Source organism: Lepidothrix coronata, unplaced genomic scaffold, assembly GCF_001604755.1.
Source record: "Lepidothrix coronata isolate B3197 unplaced genomic scaffold, Lepidothrix_coronata-1.0 Scaffold17, whole genome shotgun sequence".
In the NCBI taxonomy this organism is placed as follows: domain Eukaryota; kingdom Metazoa; phylum Chordata; class Aves; order Passeriformes; family Pipridae; genus Lepidothrix; species Lepidothrix coronata.
The window spans coordinates 4,172,745-4,189,719 of record NW_016690197.1 but is presented as its reverse complement, the minus strand read 5'-3'; the positions used below and the strand labels follow the sequence as shown (position 1 = coordinate 4,189,719).

At 40.0% G+C, this 16,975-nt stretch overlaps 1 protein-coding gene across 2 annotated transcripts in view; it reads right to left on the bottom strand.

The window, feature by feature from the left end:
- Nucleotides 1–16,975, bottom strand: part of ZCCHC24 (zinc finger CCHC-type containing 24) — a 109,400-nt gene that overhangs the window by 39,025 nt on the left and 53,400 nt on the right. Inside the window, exon 3 of one of the 2 annotated variants that reach the window (XM_017807088.1) lies at nucleotides 6,537–6,793. The exons of the other annotated variant lie outside the window; for it this stretch is intronic. Within the exon in view, the coding sequence (XP_017662577.1) occupies nucleotides 6,650–6,793 (144 nt within the window). The 3' untranslated portion in view covers nucleotides 6,537–6,649. Of the gene's footprint in view, nucleotides 1–6,536; nucleotides 6,794–16,975 lie in introns of those variants that run through there. 2 annotated transcript variants of the gene reach the window in all.

The following is a 16,975-nucleotide window of genomic DNA, read 5'->3' as shown; positions in this document are numbered from 1 at the left end:
GTGTCTGTGGCTCACAGCAGCTACATGTGTATTATTATTTTGTTTCATTTTGTTTGTATTAGTTGGGTTGTGTTTTAATGTGAGGTCATTATAGTGAAAAGGTTTTATATTTAAATCTAAAGAGAGTGGGAAAAAAAAGGAAAAAAGAACTCCACTGCTTGCTGGAAATGGGTCCTAAGTTTCTACAGATTTCTGTAATTTTAATAGAAATTAGGTATTATAGTTCCATGTAGCACCCTGGAAATGAATAAAGCACGTTGTGCTCAGTGGTAACCAAGATGTCAGGACTTGAACAGTGAAGCCCTAGAAAGGCCCTCCTGTATCCAGAGGCAAGGCCAGCCTTAAGGATCAGTGCAGAAAGGCTGGATGCAGCCACTGCAACAGCCCTTCCACACTGGGATACAGATGCAATGAAAACAGCTGGCACTGAATCCAGTTACCCTGCACCAGTCTCCTGACTGCACCAGTGCCAACTCCCTAACCTTTACCAACTGACATAACTGGCTGCACAGCAGAGAAGCTGTTTGAGGTCAAAGCTGGTGAAGGTGAGTGCCAGAATGCAGGTTAAGCCACACCTCTGGGTGCACTGCCAGCTGCAAGGATCCAACTGCATGGCACCCTCTTGTTTTATCCTGTCTCCTAGGGTAGCATTACATACATACCCACCTTTCTGCCAGAAATAAAACTGAATCTGGGAACATGTGTGGCAGTCAGCTGCTTTTTTCTTCAGTGTGTGCTAGGAACATTCAGAAACTTTAAAGGTGACCTAAAAGTGAGGCCCTAAATCTCGCACAATTCCATCCATTCAGCATCCCCACTCATTGTAAAAAGTTAACCAAAGTAAACCACACATCTAAATATACTATAGAAGTCTTGTGTTTGGTCAGTAACACTCATCTGTTTCACACAGTTTAAAGCTTGTCTTTTGAAACAGAAGGCTGGAAAGAACAAGAATCTGTCAGCCCCCCACTTCGTTACCCCCAGCTTTAGTCCTGGATCTAGCATGGCTAATCCAGAGGAAAGTTTATTTCACAGCACTGAAAGGGGCAGCCCCCTGAACAGCCTTTGGCTTTGAGATGACTTTAGCTCTTTGCAATTGCCAATATAGCACCTGCACTGGGAACAAATTTTAAAAAGTAGGTCACAACTGCACATACAATTACTGATTGCACAAAACAGGCAGGCTATAAAAGTGTCCTGGTGTATCTGCTTTAAGTGCTGGCATGCAGTGTCAGGAAACTCAGAAAACACAGGACCACCTGTGGAGTCCTCATTGCAGTATGATCCTGTTAAGTTAATACTCTCGAGCCTCTCTGCTGACTAATACAGGCAAACTTTACAGCCAGCCAGGATTTTAATAAGCGGGACATTTTTACCTGGGGTACGTGCCAACCCTAAGCTTGCTGCAGAAAGCAAGCACAAAAGTAAGCAAGAGGTTAAAAAAGAAAATGTCTGGCTTTTTCAACAGCTGGGTTCCATTGTGAAAGGGTCATGTGGTGCCAAGGAAAACAGAAAATAGGAAGGCACACAGATTTGTTAGTTTGAAGTAATTGACCACATGGTGTCCAATGGTTTGTGTTCTCATGTTCTCCAGAGCAAAGTCCCACGGGAGCTGAGGCAGGGGTTCCAGTTCCTAGCACTCTATTGTTTACCCTGATGGCTTCCAGATGCTGGAGACAAGGACAGTGAAATCTTTGGGATGCTGCCAAAGAATGAAAAAGACTAAAGAAAACACCAAGGGTATTTTTTTACATTTTATTTTTAAAGAGACAGTGCTACTTTTCACTAAGACCACCTTCATTTACAGTTCCCTTGCTCTCTCAAGTACACATGACCACGCTGCTTCTCTCTTCTGCCCCTTCTCCCCCATCTGTTTCTCTGTCTTTTTCTGTGTGTGTTTAAACAGCTCTGTAATGCAATTAACCAAGGGAAAGCAATGTAAGGTTTTTTTTTTCCCTTGGCATCCATAGCTCATTTAGCTGTTACACAGTGGATGTGCAAAAATGGTCAGAAAACCCCAGCAAAAACTCCATAGCAGGCAGATCACCAAGAGAGTGTCAGCAGTGATGGGAAAGCCTCAGAAGGCTGTGAGTTCAAGTTTGCTTTGGCACAGCTGGAAGAAGCTTGCAGAATTCTACAAAGTGTTTTTAAACATCTGAACCATGGAAACTAGGGAAGGGGAGCAAGAACGGGAGAGCAGTGGGCACTTTCACCAAGAAAGCCAGAAAGCAGAGAAGAGCAAGGGGATGTAAAATAAGGAAAACCCCCCAGATCCCTCCTAGTAATTAATTCTTAACTTTCAGAGGGATGAGGTCCAAGAGCAGGACTTCAGTGTTTGGAGACCTGTATTCTAGTTAAGTTTGGCTGCCAGCACACTGAGTTAGAGCAAGTTTCTACATTGCTCCTACGTGTATGCATGTACTTGGGGTTGGGCAGAGACTGCGGAAATCTATAAGAGTTTCTGTTGTTACTATCAAAAGATGGTGGATGAGAGAGCTCTCCTGCTCACACATTAGAAATACCAGGTTGTGCCTTTGCTTTTCTTTTATTTCTTTTATTACTGCTACAGTAACTTCTTTGCTGAAGTCTTCATGTCTCCTGAGAGGGATGGTAAGTTTTGCAGGAAAAAACCTCCTCTAAAGTAGTCTTGGTAGATTAGTACCAAGTAGTATTTAATTTGCTGAAAAAAAAAATTCAGCAAAATCTGCTGTTCAAAAAGAAACAGACTACCAGCTTGATCCTAGATTCACTAGTAAGTGTAAAAAATCTGCTTATATCATAGTTCAAAACCCAGTTATACTCAAAACCTTAGTCAAACTGCTGTCCAGACTTCAGACCCCCTGATATGACCATCCTCTGCTTATTCACTGTCTTCCAAGGAACCCCTTACAAAACCCAGTGATGCTGAAACCTGATGTTCTGAGCCTAGGGTATGCTAAAAGGGCACAAGTGCATTTCCTTTGTCTTCTTCCTGTCTCCTGGACAGGCTCAAAAGACCCTCATGTCTCTGGCCTTTGTGATTTGGTAGTCTTTGTGTGTAGGGCTGATAAAAATGTATCATTCAGAGACGAGCACTGGTTTGTTTCTAGTGCACATTTCACAGGCTTTTAATGCTAAATGTACTCCTAACTTTTTCTTACTGTATGTGTTAACATTAACACAGAGGAGCTGAATCCTGACAGCACTGAAATTAAAAAGGGTTTAAGAAAGATTTCTCATCAGATGCTGTAAACAGGGCTCTCAGCATGAGCCAATACTTCAGAAAGTGAGTGCAAGGTATGTTTGTACATTGACCTGTCCATGCCCACAACATTCTGTGTGTTAGACAAATAAAGGACTGTGCTGACACACATCTCACTGCGCACACTTGGTAAATCCATTCAGAAATTAACTGAGTCACATGATGTGTAAGTTTGTCATCTGTTTGATGACATGCTCAAAATACTAACTGTCTTATTTTGACAAAGAATTAAGCTTTCCAGCTCCAAAACCAGATCAGACCATGCCGAATGCTCAAACAATGTGAGCTTTTTATCACGCCTGAAGTGATGAAGCAGAGTCTCAGCCTTAATTTTGTACCTTTTTAAAAGCCAATAAAATCTAAACTGTATTTGAAAACAAAAGATTCCCCATTATTTTCTAATTAAACTCTTTCCTCCCCAAATAATATGTAATAAATGAGCTGCAAGCCTATTTCTCTCTCCACAAACTGTAAAGAATTTCTGAGGTTGTTCCTACCTAGTATTTGAATCACATCTTGAATGGTGCATGACATCAGTAACCAGTCAGGGGGTTCCATGTTAAGATTCTGTTCTGTTCTATAGCATGCCTAATGCCTTATTTTTTGTTAATGTAGATCTAATAGCAGGTATGGTAACTGTATTGCTATCTCTAGAGTTGGACCTTTTTTATTTTTATTGTAACTAAAAGCAGTTATTTCCTTCCTTGAGCAGTATCATTTTGTATAGTATCATTTTGTGCATGTCAGAATTGCTGAACTGCACCAGGCAAAGTGCTGCTCCAGTCTTTGGTAGCCATGGATGTCAGAGGAGAGTACAAAAACAAGCTAAGCATAGAACAGTTTTACTCCAGTATGCTCCTCCAGACTCCAACAATTTGCAATTGAGGGATGCCCCAAGCCAGTGGTGGTGTCTTCATCCATAAACTCCCTTCTGGTTTTGCTGCTCAGAATTATAACCTGAGAGTACTCTATCTGATAGAGCATAGCTGATATGAGTTAATAACCATGTCATGAATGTACTAACCAAGTGGCAGCATTGGGTCATAATTCACTTCCACTGAAACAATCACAAGTAACTAAACGTAACATATTTCTTATTTTGGGTGGAGATGATAAACAATGCAACTGTCAAATGTTCCATGAAAACCTGTGTTTTCCCTACACTTTGCCTTCTAACTTGAAAGGTGTAGATAGAATCAAATGACTTACAGTCAGCATAAGAAAGATATGTTTGTTTTCAGACCGGCGCTTTTTGGTGGCTCAAATGGTATCAAGTAGATTAGCAAGAATGTTTTTATAAAAGGCTCCGTTTTCCCTGTTGAGCTGTCTTGGTTCAAACATGCTGCTTGTGTTGGACTTCCCAAGACATGTTTTTCAATCTAGTTCCTGAGAGACAAACTCCTGCAGACCAAAGCTGTTACCTCGTGCTCTTCCTGTGTGCTGATCTTACAAGGGCAGAGAGAGGACTGGAGGCAAGGCTGACAGCTTGCACTGCCTCCCTGCACCTGGGCTCAGCTGGGGATTGTATGGCCCCTGCAGACAAGCAGAAGAGCTTTCCCTAGGGGCTGTCCAATGAAAATTTAAACTTAGCCAATTTTTGATCTTGTTACTACAGAATAAAATATGAGGAAAATGCTTTGAGGTGCAAAATATAACTATTAATGCGCTACCTTTGTTTATTCCCTTATTCTTACTTTTCTTGCAAGACTTTGTTTACTGCAAAAGACACAGACTCCTGTAGAAAACCTGCATCAATCCTGAGTATACCTTTCCTCTTTAATGTTTTCTGTCAGCAGACTTGAAAAGAATAGGTGCAAAACTGAAATGAGTTCTTAGTATATATGGAAAGAACAAAGTGTATTGGATGGCAGAGGATATAGTGGACAGAGCTTAAAAGGGCCTTTAATATATGATTTTTCCTATTTATTTTCTTAACACTAGGTTTGGTGAAGATGGGCAAGGAGTTATCCTTAGCTAGTCTAAACAGATATAAATATATGGGTAAATGCTGCTTGATGCCTTTATAGTGGCTGTGAATCTAGCTCCTAGCATTTCCCTCTTAAACTCTGTTACAGAGATGAACTTCACAGAAGGATTTTTTACTGCAATTCCCTAAATACAGGTACTGCAATTCTGACTGGCTTTTAGGTAGTCCCTGAGGGGTATGTTACCAATTTCCTTGTACCTTCTGCTTTTTCAGGCACCTGAACGAGAGTTTCAAAAGCTTAACAGAAATTAGTACACTTGGGGCTGCAGGTCTGTGCCAAAGCAGTACAAATATCTAACACGCTGCGTTAAAGCTTAGCAAGATGGAAACCTTTCAATTCCACTGCACTTTCAACTGCTGCCAACCTGGCACTCCAGTGTGCAAGTTTTGAATCAGGCCTGGTGTATTTTTTTTCCAAGCAGATTTTTTCCTTACTGTAATAACTGACTGCTCTATTTCCGAATAACACTTCATTTATGGCATTAAAGGCGGCTTGAAGGAGCTCTAGGACAGACCCTGGGTGACTTGAAAAGAAGAAATAATTTCTTACTAAATACATTTTTCCTCTTCATCTGTATACACATTTTTGTTAATTGGAGAGTTGAACACAAATACTGGGTATTTCTTTGCTTTTTTCTTATATTTGCTACTGAAATAACTGAAATGTTTTAAATAATGAATACAAGAAGGGGTATCAAGTGCTTCATAAGCAGCTAGTGCTTTAGAGACTTTTGGATATTGAGTTTCAGACATCAAGAAGAGTTTTGTTTTCACAAAGTATAGCTCATCAATCTATTTTTCAGGTGTTCAACACAGTAAATTAGGGGTTTTTTTTCGTATCTTTACTTCCATGCTTTTCCAGAAAACCAGAAAGGGTACAGTACAGGGCAGATTCAATACCTAGTGCCAAAAGTGAAGGTAGTATTTTAGTTTGTAATTTTTTTTTTCTGTAATTACTCTAGCTGATGATTCAAACATTTAAGAGCTTGAGCTCTTAATCTAATGCTCTGTATCGCTATTGAAGACAGAGCTCTGACCAAGACAAGAAATTTTAAATGTGATATATGAATATATGTGATTCTGTATTTGTTAGAGAGATGGAAAAAGAGAGACCCTCAGCATTTGTCTGTGACTCCAGTGTGCTGTGTTAATGTGCTGGCTGCAAGCAGCTGATTCTCTTCAAGTACATTTGACCTAGCAGATGTCCTAAAGTTAGGGAGCTATGACCTCAAGCACTGGCTCCTGGAGAGGTTGGCTCTCAAAGAGGAGCTCCCAATGAGGCAGTCAGAGAGAGAGAAAATAAGGAAGAAAAATGGTTTTATTTGTTGCATCCGGTTAACTGGTAACAAAACAAACAGAAAAACATACACAATTATATCCTGGATTTCAAGAGCTTCAATTCCAAACTTTGTTTGACCTGCTTACTTTGGGATGGCTTTAGAAAATGAAATGCTGTCTTTTCCTGCTCTGTTTCCTGCCTGGGATTTATGGCTGTGATGGACCTCAAAGGACTGCATAATGTTCAGTGTCGTAGGAAGTGAAGTAGATTTAGCTGCGAACACAAACTGAAAAGGGGATTATCAGCAGATTTCTGCAGCACTTGTGTGTATCACATGTAGCAGGCTCATAGGAGTTTTCTCCCCTCTTCTTCTGGCTTGTTTATACTCAGTAAATTGCATGTCTGGGGATTGTATGTTGTGGTCAAAATGTCATCAGTTATAACTTCAGCAGTTTTAAGTTGGTTACACTGCTCTAAAATATTCCACGTTGATACTATCTTGTTCCCATAAAAAATACAGACATTGGCTATTTCTACTGCAACCGTTGAATGTTTCGGGATTTTTTTTTTGAGGTTTGGGCCTAAAATAGTGCTTTATTTATAGGCATTTTGAGCTGTGCATTGTCTTGTCAGAATGTGTGAACAGATTATGGTACAGGCAAAAACCTGCTTCTCATAACCCACAGGGAAATCAGATCGCAGAGCAGTGAGTGAACCTGTGTGGTTTTCAAATTGGGTTTAACCAACAGCGGCAGAACTCGTGCTGTAGAAGTCAGTGGGAACAAGATATAGGTGCCACTGGAATGAATGTAAACAGAGGGGCAGTAACATTTCCTCACTTTCAACTGGTGTCTGATTTGAAGAGAACTGAATATAAATAATATAAATTATGAGTTTTAAAATTTCTTTTAGTGAGAGCCTCATAACTGATGTGGAACTTATGACAACCAGTGCATTTGTTTTTATTGTGCTTTCCTTGAAGTACTATACAGGTATCACTTTGAATTCCAATTCTCCTCTACACACTGGAATAAGCCAGCATGCTAGTGCCTTACCTCCTAGGCATCCTGTTTTCAACCCCTCAAAAAATCCTGATTTGTTTTCTTTTTCTTTTTTTTTTTTTTAAATCACTGAGCATCCTCCCCCAGGTCATCTTAAATATGTATATAGCAGGTCACTTCAGAGAGGAGCAATAATCACTGGGAAATTTTGGTCCCTGTACATTTTTAAGATGCTGGCTGGTTCCAGGAGGGAGAGTACACAGCTTCTTCATCCTGTGAAGCTGCACCGCAGATGCTTGGGTGGAACCCCTTAGAGGGGTTCAAGCCTTTTAGACCCTCCAGAAAAGTTGTGCCTGTGGTCTTGTTACATCTTGAGCACTTTGGTTCCTCTTTCTTTCTTTGGTTTTTATGTATTCCATAGGAATAGAAAGCCACTATTGTTGCTCAGGTTACATCACAAAACAAAAGCCAAAACTTCTACTAAGAGAATATTTACACGAAGTACTGAGTAGCCATAATTTTCTGCTTCTCATGGTAGGCCTAGGCCTTCCTATAGTTTTTTTTAATATAAAGCACAAAATATGGCTGAAGGAGAACCTGTGTTAAGGGAAAAAAAACCTTTCCAGATCTAGAACAGGACCTCAAGGGAAGCGAGTTTAATTCCAATATGTCACATAGGACATGTTGTTGCCCTTCTTATTCCTCATACTTCCCCATGGATTACTAGTTACTCCTGCCTTAAAAGGAATGTGGCAAGGCAAAATTAATAATTTTATAGACTCTTCTTATTATAGCAATGTGGGTCAAACAGAATAAAAAGAGTGTAAGAATATAAGTAAGAGGAAAAATGAATTAAGTTCTATTACTGATTTAATTTAAGAAAAGCTCTCTTTGAACTTAGGGATTAAGGACTGCAGGATATAGGAAAATATTAGAGAATGTAAATCCTGTGTCTTTGGCACTTGATACCTAAAGCTCTCAGCATAAGACCTGCAATCACAGAACCCCTGAAATCTAGGTGTTAGCATATACCTTCTGTCCCAAGCCTAACTACCCAAGCAAACAAGCTCTTAAATACATATTTAACATTAAAAGAACATGAAAAATTATACTGAAAGCAGGTATTTGCTGGATGGTCTTATGATTCCAATAGTAAACTTAGTTTGGAGGAACCCAAACTTTACCTGTTTTTTTTCTTAAAGAGGGGGGAAAAAAAGTATTCTTATCTCAGCCCAGTTTCATTCCCCTGTGTGAGTATCTAGGGAAAAGTTCAGTTACTCTTCCTAACACTCAGACTATTTTAGAGCACACAAAAAAGAAAAGAACCACTGCTGAATGAGACTCTGTGTCTCTTGCTTAAGATGGCTCTCATCTTGCTGTAGAAATATGTGTGAAAGCAAAAGGGACATCTGCGCCAAAGAGCCCAGTAACCCAGAAATTTCCTGCCCCATTATTTCCTATGGAGAATGCAGGGATTTGGGAGCTCTCAAGACAAACATGCATCTATATTCCCATGTAAAACAACTGTACAGCTGTCAGGATCGCAGGATGCCACAGAGTGTAATTTTTTCTGAGGCCAACTATGCTAGGAAGAGATAATCCTGCCTTTTATTTATACATAAAAAAAAAATATTTAAAGAAACCCCAACCTGTTACGTTACCCATTAAAGTCATATTGATGCTAGGGTGAACAAACATGAAAACAGCTAATTCCTAGGCTCTATGGTTGTTTCGTGCAACTAAGATTTTGTGACAGTTTTTGCTGTAGTGCTTTATAATGCTCACTCACTTGTACCAGACACACCATGAGAGAAGACTGATTGGTGAGGGTGGGTGTTGTCTTTCTCTTCTGGCGATGATATAGGGTTACATAAAACTGGAAGTAAATAGTTGTCTATCACTCAGGACAAAGATACTTTTCTGCTGAGTTCACCTCAGATGCAATTAAAACCAGAGCAGTGATACAGACTGGGATGAATGGTTGTAGGAGACCTATGGAGTTACTGATGTAACATAGGCTTTCCTGGCAGCTGTGGAAGTTAGAGACTGTATACCTATGGCTCCCATTCTTTTTGAGAACTGGCAGACATCCCATTTTTGTCCTGCACAGAACCCTGATGACAACCGTAGGTTGTCCTCTGCTGCAGCCACTGCTCCTCCCTGGGAGCACTGCTCTCTGGAAATAGTGCCTGTGTAAAAACTGATCGATTTACTTTTCCACTTTATCTTAGTTCTTCAGCTGGGAAAAAATAACAGCAAGTATAGAAGGTCTGTTTGCAGGTGACATTTACCCTTTTACAGGAGAGCACTAGGACACCGCTTTTTGGATCCTAACTAGAGATAAAACCTGATATGCAAGGTTGCCCAGCAGAACTCTTTGAATGTGTCTGAGTCGGACTAGCCAAGGAAAAATGCTCCTCCTTTCTCTTTCTTTCTCTCCCACCTCTCCCTGCACCTCTTTCATTTGGATGGCAATGGTGGGAAGAAGGAACGTGAAAGACAGGAATAAAAGTAAAAGATCAAGGAAGTTGATAAGATCAGCCTAAGAAACTGATTTTTCCTATTGTATTTAAAATCCATGCACTTAACAATTTTGTCAGTGTAGGTGTGCAAACATGCTGGCTGGCTGCACTGATGTGAACTGAGCTACTCTGTTGTGACCTGCTGCCAGTATGTCAGCATGAGAACACTCCATCACTAGCAGGGACCAGTTCAGCAACAGTTCTGAGAAAACAGTGTTTTAAATAGCACCTTACTAATACCTTGTGCTTCTCTTCATAGTTTGGTTTTTTCTTTTCTTTTCTTGGCAATAGATCTGCACATACTTTAGTTAAAGACTACTTAGATTCTACGATGGAACTGAACTCTCTTCCAGAAGTTAAAATCAGTCAGCTAGAGTTTTTGTGTGGAAAAAAATAATAATCTTAGTTTCCAGTCTTACAACTCGATTCATGCAGGATGACCTATAGTGCAGTTGGAAATTTCCCTGAAGTTTAGGGAAAGTCTTTATACAAACAAGTATCTGACTGAAAATTCATGACCTTGTATGTTTTGTCACTTATTGTAAGACCAGAGCTGTAGTCAAATGTTTTGCTATTTGAAAAGAAATGTATTAAAAATTCAGTCATTTATCTTTAATGAAATATCAGTTAATTTTTTAATTAGAATTAAACACCAGCCTTTCTTCACGTGAGTACTGACACAAACACATAGGATCAGAAAGAAAAGGCAAAGAGGATAAGGAAATTTGCTGTATATTGGTTTGGGTTCATTTGTATCAGTTGAAGCACAAAAACTAAAAAAATTCTTTCTACCAAGAACCAGGCATGAATCTGATAGAGACATCTGTGACTGGAAAATGTGCTATGCTCTAGCCAAGCTGCCTCTGCAGAGTGAAATATGGGGTAAGTGAAAGTACTGCCCCGGAAATGCGAGCAGTAGTAAAGCTATACAGATGTGAGAGAGAGGTTTCTCCTCTGCTCAGCAATACCTCCTGCCAATTTAGGCCAGCAAAAGAAAGGAGAGGAGAATAAATGCTCAGGGCTGAGAGGAAAACAAGGAGTAGAGAAAAGAAAATGAAGTGGCAAGCAAGGGACTGCAGAAAACACTATGAAAACAAGACAAAAAATATTTCTTCAGCATTTGTACGTTTCTCACAACACACCACTAACTCACCCTGATAAGTCAACCAGCCAGTTGGCACCCTGTCCTGGAGTAAGCTAGCTGACAAAAAGAGAAGAATGCATTTCAGGAATGGCTGAACCAAGCACAGTATCTGTATGTAAAACTATAAGGTCACCTTCAAGAGCTCATTTAGTCTACAAGTTAAACAAATGTAACTAATGTTTCTTCAGATTTATGACTGTTTGAGTTGTCCAACAGAGATTTTCCTCTAATCTGGTAGTGTATTTCTGGCCAATTCCTTCTGAGAGGGCTAAAATCTGCATTGGTTATTCTGCTTATTGTAGATTAGATCCACAAAGACCCTGCTACCTCTTCTGACTTGACTGTGAGGACGCCAAAAGGGTGATCTGCAAAATCAAAGGCTGGTCAGCCTGCCTTCAGTCTCTGGAAAAACTACAGGGCACATCCTCTTAGAAGCTACTTCTGTGCGTGCACAGAGGTCACCAGTAACAGTCAGCATGGATTTACTGAGGGTAAATCATATATGATTGCCTTCTATGATACAACAACAGGATTTGTGGATGTGGGGACATCAGTGGGTGTCTACAGCTTGACTTGAAGCAATCTGCAGGCAGGTAGCAATAAAGTGTAGAGATTCAGAAGGCTGTTTTGAAGGCCAAAGAAACACTGGGACTGTTTATACACAGTAATTGAAGGAGTACATAACAGAAGTAAACTAGAAGTTCTCCTAGCTCTTTTGAAAAGATTTAAAGGACTATCCCTCATACAATACATAGTTCCAATCTCTGGCACTCACTGAGACTGTGAATCAAATTGGATTCAAAACCAGAATCAAGGATTTATAAAGAGTGAGAACAATGAGTTAGGCATGGTAAAAACTCATCTGCAGTTAATAAAAAACAGTATTCAGAAGGACATGTGGCAACTGCAACTCATAAAACAATATGACAAAGATACGCTTTAAGATTTTACATCCAATAGAGGATTTCTTAAAATTTCTTGAAGTATCTGTTTATTCATTGTTCTTTACTAAGGGAGATATCTCTTTTGAGGCTGTTTCTGTCTAATAGTCTGAGAAAAGGTGCTGGGTATCTTGAGACTTTTGGCAGTATTGGCAGAACTTGGCCATTGTTACTCTTATGGTAGAAGATGACGACTATGGAAAGGGCTGGAAACATGAATCAAGCAACACAAAGTGCAGGATTCCACGAGAGCATAGTTTCAGGCAAAAATGAGGTTGTGAAGAACTTGGTGAAAACCAAGATGCCCATAGGCAGAGGACACTGACAATTATGCTAGTGTTGGGGGAAAGACAGAAGAGGATGTAATCAGAGTAAGAGAGAGATCTGAACTTAACTAAAGTGGCGTTGTGCTGCAGGCGTGCTGCTATTTTAGTCAATCTCCTGGAACTGCAGGGTTATTTACTGGAAATCCAGCCTGAAAATGCATTCTTTGTGTAATGCTCTAAGTAGGAAGCCACCCCAAGGGATGCGAATTACCAAATACTGTGACATGATGGTGTAGAACATAAACCCAAACAAACCATGACTCTCAAAGGCTTATAGCTAAATATTTATTTCAGAGTCAATTTAAAAACAAGATTTTCATCCAGCAAGAGCACAAAGTAATCCTGCAGGTCTAACTTGGCTCTGCTCTTTGCTCCTGCTGTATTCCCGGACGGGACAGAATTCAACGTTCACAGACGTGGGGTCTGCAGTGGGGTCAGTCCTGCCTGTGTCAGGTAACAGAAAGGGCACTTTTCACAGTCCTTAAAAGTACAACACCTATTCAACATACATTATTGAAACTATAACCCAAGTTTATTAAAAAATCATGTGGAACAGACAGGATTTATAATTTACACTAGATTCATACAGATGTTTAATAATTAAAATACCATTTAATTCTTCAACCAGTCTCAAATTAAGGTTCACTGGAATTCATCCAGTAGCAAATGCGGCAAACTTACCTTTCATGAATTTTAGACTCTTACCACAAATCAGTCTGTTACTGACAACTAAACTTCTGAACATTTGGATTTCTTCAGGGAAGTTTTGTGAACATTCATTCCTCTCCCTGAATGCTTTTTCATTCATGAATACCCCTAGGATGCAAATGCAATTATTTTTTGAGCATGTGGTCCTCCTGAATGAATAAATGTCTCATCCTTTGTCTTCATCTGTGGATACCTAGATATCTGGTCTCTCCATTTTATTTTTTTATACCTCACAGAAACTGTGTGTTAGATAAAATGCTGTGACAGCCTAGCAGCCGAATTAAAATTCTTGGCTACTGAAGGAACAGTAGTACACACTTGTATTTGTGTAACTTAGTATTTACACATGCAGAAGTCTTGCTATAAAAGGCTGATTTTTTTGGCATAGCAGTTCAAAGATGAGCAGATTTTATGAATTTAACTGTGGAAGTCTGTCATCAATTTTCTAAATAAAAAATAAAAGGAATGACTAGGCTCACAGTCAGTTCCTCAAGACTGGCTGTAAGTTTTTGGTGACAAGCTTAATGTGTTTAACTGGTTGCCAAGGCAAGTCAGCTGCAGGTAGGAGTTACTAAGTTTCAATAATTTTGATTCTCAAGAAAGGCTTTAAAAAGGTATGGCTGAGATGACAGTGCATGGAAAATTTTTTTGATTAGTGTTAATATAATGATCTTACAGAGACCCACAGGCTGCTTTAGAGAGGTGAATATCATGATCCCCATTTTACAGATGAGAAATTCAGACATGGATGGAAGACATGTGCAGGGCAGCAACAGGGCTGGGAGGAGAGCCCAGGTGTCCTGGCTCAGGGCTCAGTTCCTGATTTCAGGCATTGTATGTTGCCTTTTATCAGACAGACGTGCTTGTCCTGACAAATTGCTGCTTATGCACATGTTGTCATTATTAATGCAACCCAGAGGCATGACAATTTAGTGCAAAAAGGATGTTTCTCTAAGCGTCCTAGGTTTGGGGCCTGCTCCATTTGCTATGAAGTAATCACTTTTGTCTTCCTGTTAGGACTGCTGCCATGGGGCCCCTGACGCTGCTGAATCAGCCCCTGATGCTCATACACAGTGGTGATATTTATTAAATGAAACACTTATGTCAACAATCGGTGTTTGGCAGTGGAGAAAACATGGCAGGAGATATCTTTAGTATCAAAAGGGTTGTTACACAGCAGGTTACAAGCACTGCTAGAAAATAGAAGTTTATGACTATTGAGCTGGCTTTAACTGATACGCATCTAGAGAAAAGACCTAGATTACAGATAAGGGGCCAATTGGTGTGTTAACATCCCAATCTGCCCTACTTCTTTAAAGTTATGCAGATTGTTGCAATACTATCTGGGACTACAAGGTTCTGATATAAAATCAGCAGCAACTGCAAAACCACACGTACTGTTTTGCTTACTAGGAAGTATTAGGGCGCTACGAGAAAATGGAAAAGTATTGGTGAACACAGAGATTAAGGCACAGATGTGGTGTGTCTGTAAACCAGAAGAACTGCAAGCTGAAAGCAAGACAATAGTTGTCAGAAACAGTGGGACTTGAGTACCTAGTTCCCTAAGGCTCCTTTGAATTTTAGCAAAGAATGGGAAGTTTACTGCACTCATGTACTCACTCTGATACCCAGCATCGCTTGGAGGCTTTGTGGTGAATAAGGAGTGCTCAGGTGTCTAAAAACCAAGAGCTACTGGATTTGGATGAGGATGTGGTTTTCAATCTTGCTCTCTAGGGAAAAAAGAAAGGGCCCCAAACTACATCATTACCAACTTCAGAAATGGCTGTAGGTGAACTTTCGTCTGGAAGCTCTGCCCTGTGCTATTAACCAACATGACTTCCTGATCAAAAATCCTTCTTTAAAAGAAGCCATGAAGCAGAGACTAACTGGAGAGAGAAAAAGCTATTTTAGCTACTTTAGAGCTTAGACTTGACCAGAGAAGAAAGGCTTTGTTTGAAGGGGGAAAAAACCAACCCACAACTTTCTTGGAATCAGTCTCACCCCTTGGACATGAAGCTTTTCTGTTCCTGTCATCTTAAGCTTCAGTTTCTGTTTTGCCGTCCTTGAGTCACCAAGTGACCAGACTGCAAGCTCTTCCACATATACTCACACACTCTTCTGCTCTGTTTGCCTCCCCCTTTGTTCCAGTGGCATAAAGAGCTGTTGCTTTGCTAAGAGGGAAGAATGTCAATGATTATGTCCAAGATGAATTCAGAACCTGCTTACTGGAGGTGCACACTTTAAATATAAACATCCTGTAATTATAAATCCCAGAATTGCCTTTTTTATTTGAGCCTGCACTTGAAATTTGTGGAAGGAATCTCTGGGTACTCTGATCCCAATACTGCTAAGGGGTTTGCTTAGTAAACATTTACAAATATTTAATACCATCCCAATATTATAAGTGAGGGCATGTGGGAAAAAAACAAAACAAAAGATTCAGAGATATCTTGTATAAATAATTAGGAGTGGATTCAGGATAAAAAAGAGTGTCCAGGAGCTTATGAGCATCCAGGTCCATGGTTTGAATCCTGTCCTTTTTATAACTGCAAATCCAGAGTTGGGCTGGGCTCAGACACTGAACAGTTTGCTCAGGCAGGTTCAGAGATTCTCTGGTCTGGAGCTGGGATCCAAATAATTTCCAAGAACAACTTATATTTACATTTTTTCCCCCTTGTCCTCCAAGGCCCTATATTGCTCTTGGCTTATGAAATGCGAATGGACATCAAAGGGAATCTTCTATAGGAAGACAATGTATATCCAACCTTACACAAAAAAAAGATAAGAAAAAAGTCCTTCATATGTTTTGAAATACTGATCTAAATTTTAGAGCAAATTCTCTGGATGTCACAGGCTGGTGCTGCTTGCTGCTCCATGTGCAATGAGAAATGAATGACTATCGTGTTATGTGGACCCTAACATTATTTACCATAACTCATGGGTTTCAAACACTATTTCCTGAAGCTATAATAGATGGGACAAAATCCAGAAGAAACACACCAGCCATTATCAACCATAGCTTTTTCTCAACATCACTTGGTCTTTACTCTAATTTTTAGCTTAGCCAGGCTGAGGTGACAGTGGTGAAGTGCAGTCAGACCGCAGAATTATTTTTCTTAGCTGCTGAGATATGGTAGATATGTGCTAGGCAGAATATATATTCTTCCAGGCATGTCTCAAAGGGCCTGATCATAGAAGTGTTTACGTGGAAACCACAACTCCCTAAGGAAAACAAGATTAGGGAGGAAAACTTCTATCCACTTGCTAGAATTTGCTGTAACCTCTGGCACCAGATTGTGTTCCAGAAAGAACTGATTTTTCTTTTTTTATGATACATTAGAAACTAGAGAAAGCTGCGTGTTGAAAGTACAGAATTCTGTGCTAACGAGGGTTTCAGCTTGACTGCAGGAGGAGAGTGTCCTTCTGTTTGAATACATCCAACATATCTGCACTCATTTGGAGGATATCTAACTGAAAGAAGATACGTAGTGCAGACAGTAAAAAAAATACTCCCGTGAAGATGCATTTTAGCCAAAGGTGCCAGCCACCCTGCTGATATGCAGTTAGGGCTATGCAGCTGCTCTAAGGATGGTTTGCTTAGGTATCTTTGCACAGGGGAGGCCTGAAAAGTTAGCCATCCTAGTTAGTTTTTTCTATGCTGTGGAAAGGAAGGGAGAAAGGAAATCTCTCTTCCTTTTTATTTGCTCTCTAGATGATGTACATAGGATGAAACAGTTCTCTCTGGAACTGCTAGGAAAGCACAGGCAGGAGTGTATGTTCCTGGATTTTAGGGAAGAGAGTGGTGAAGCATCTAATGACTCCTCAT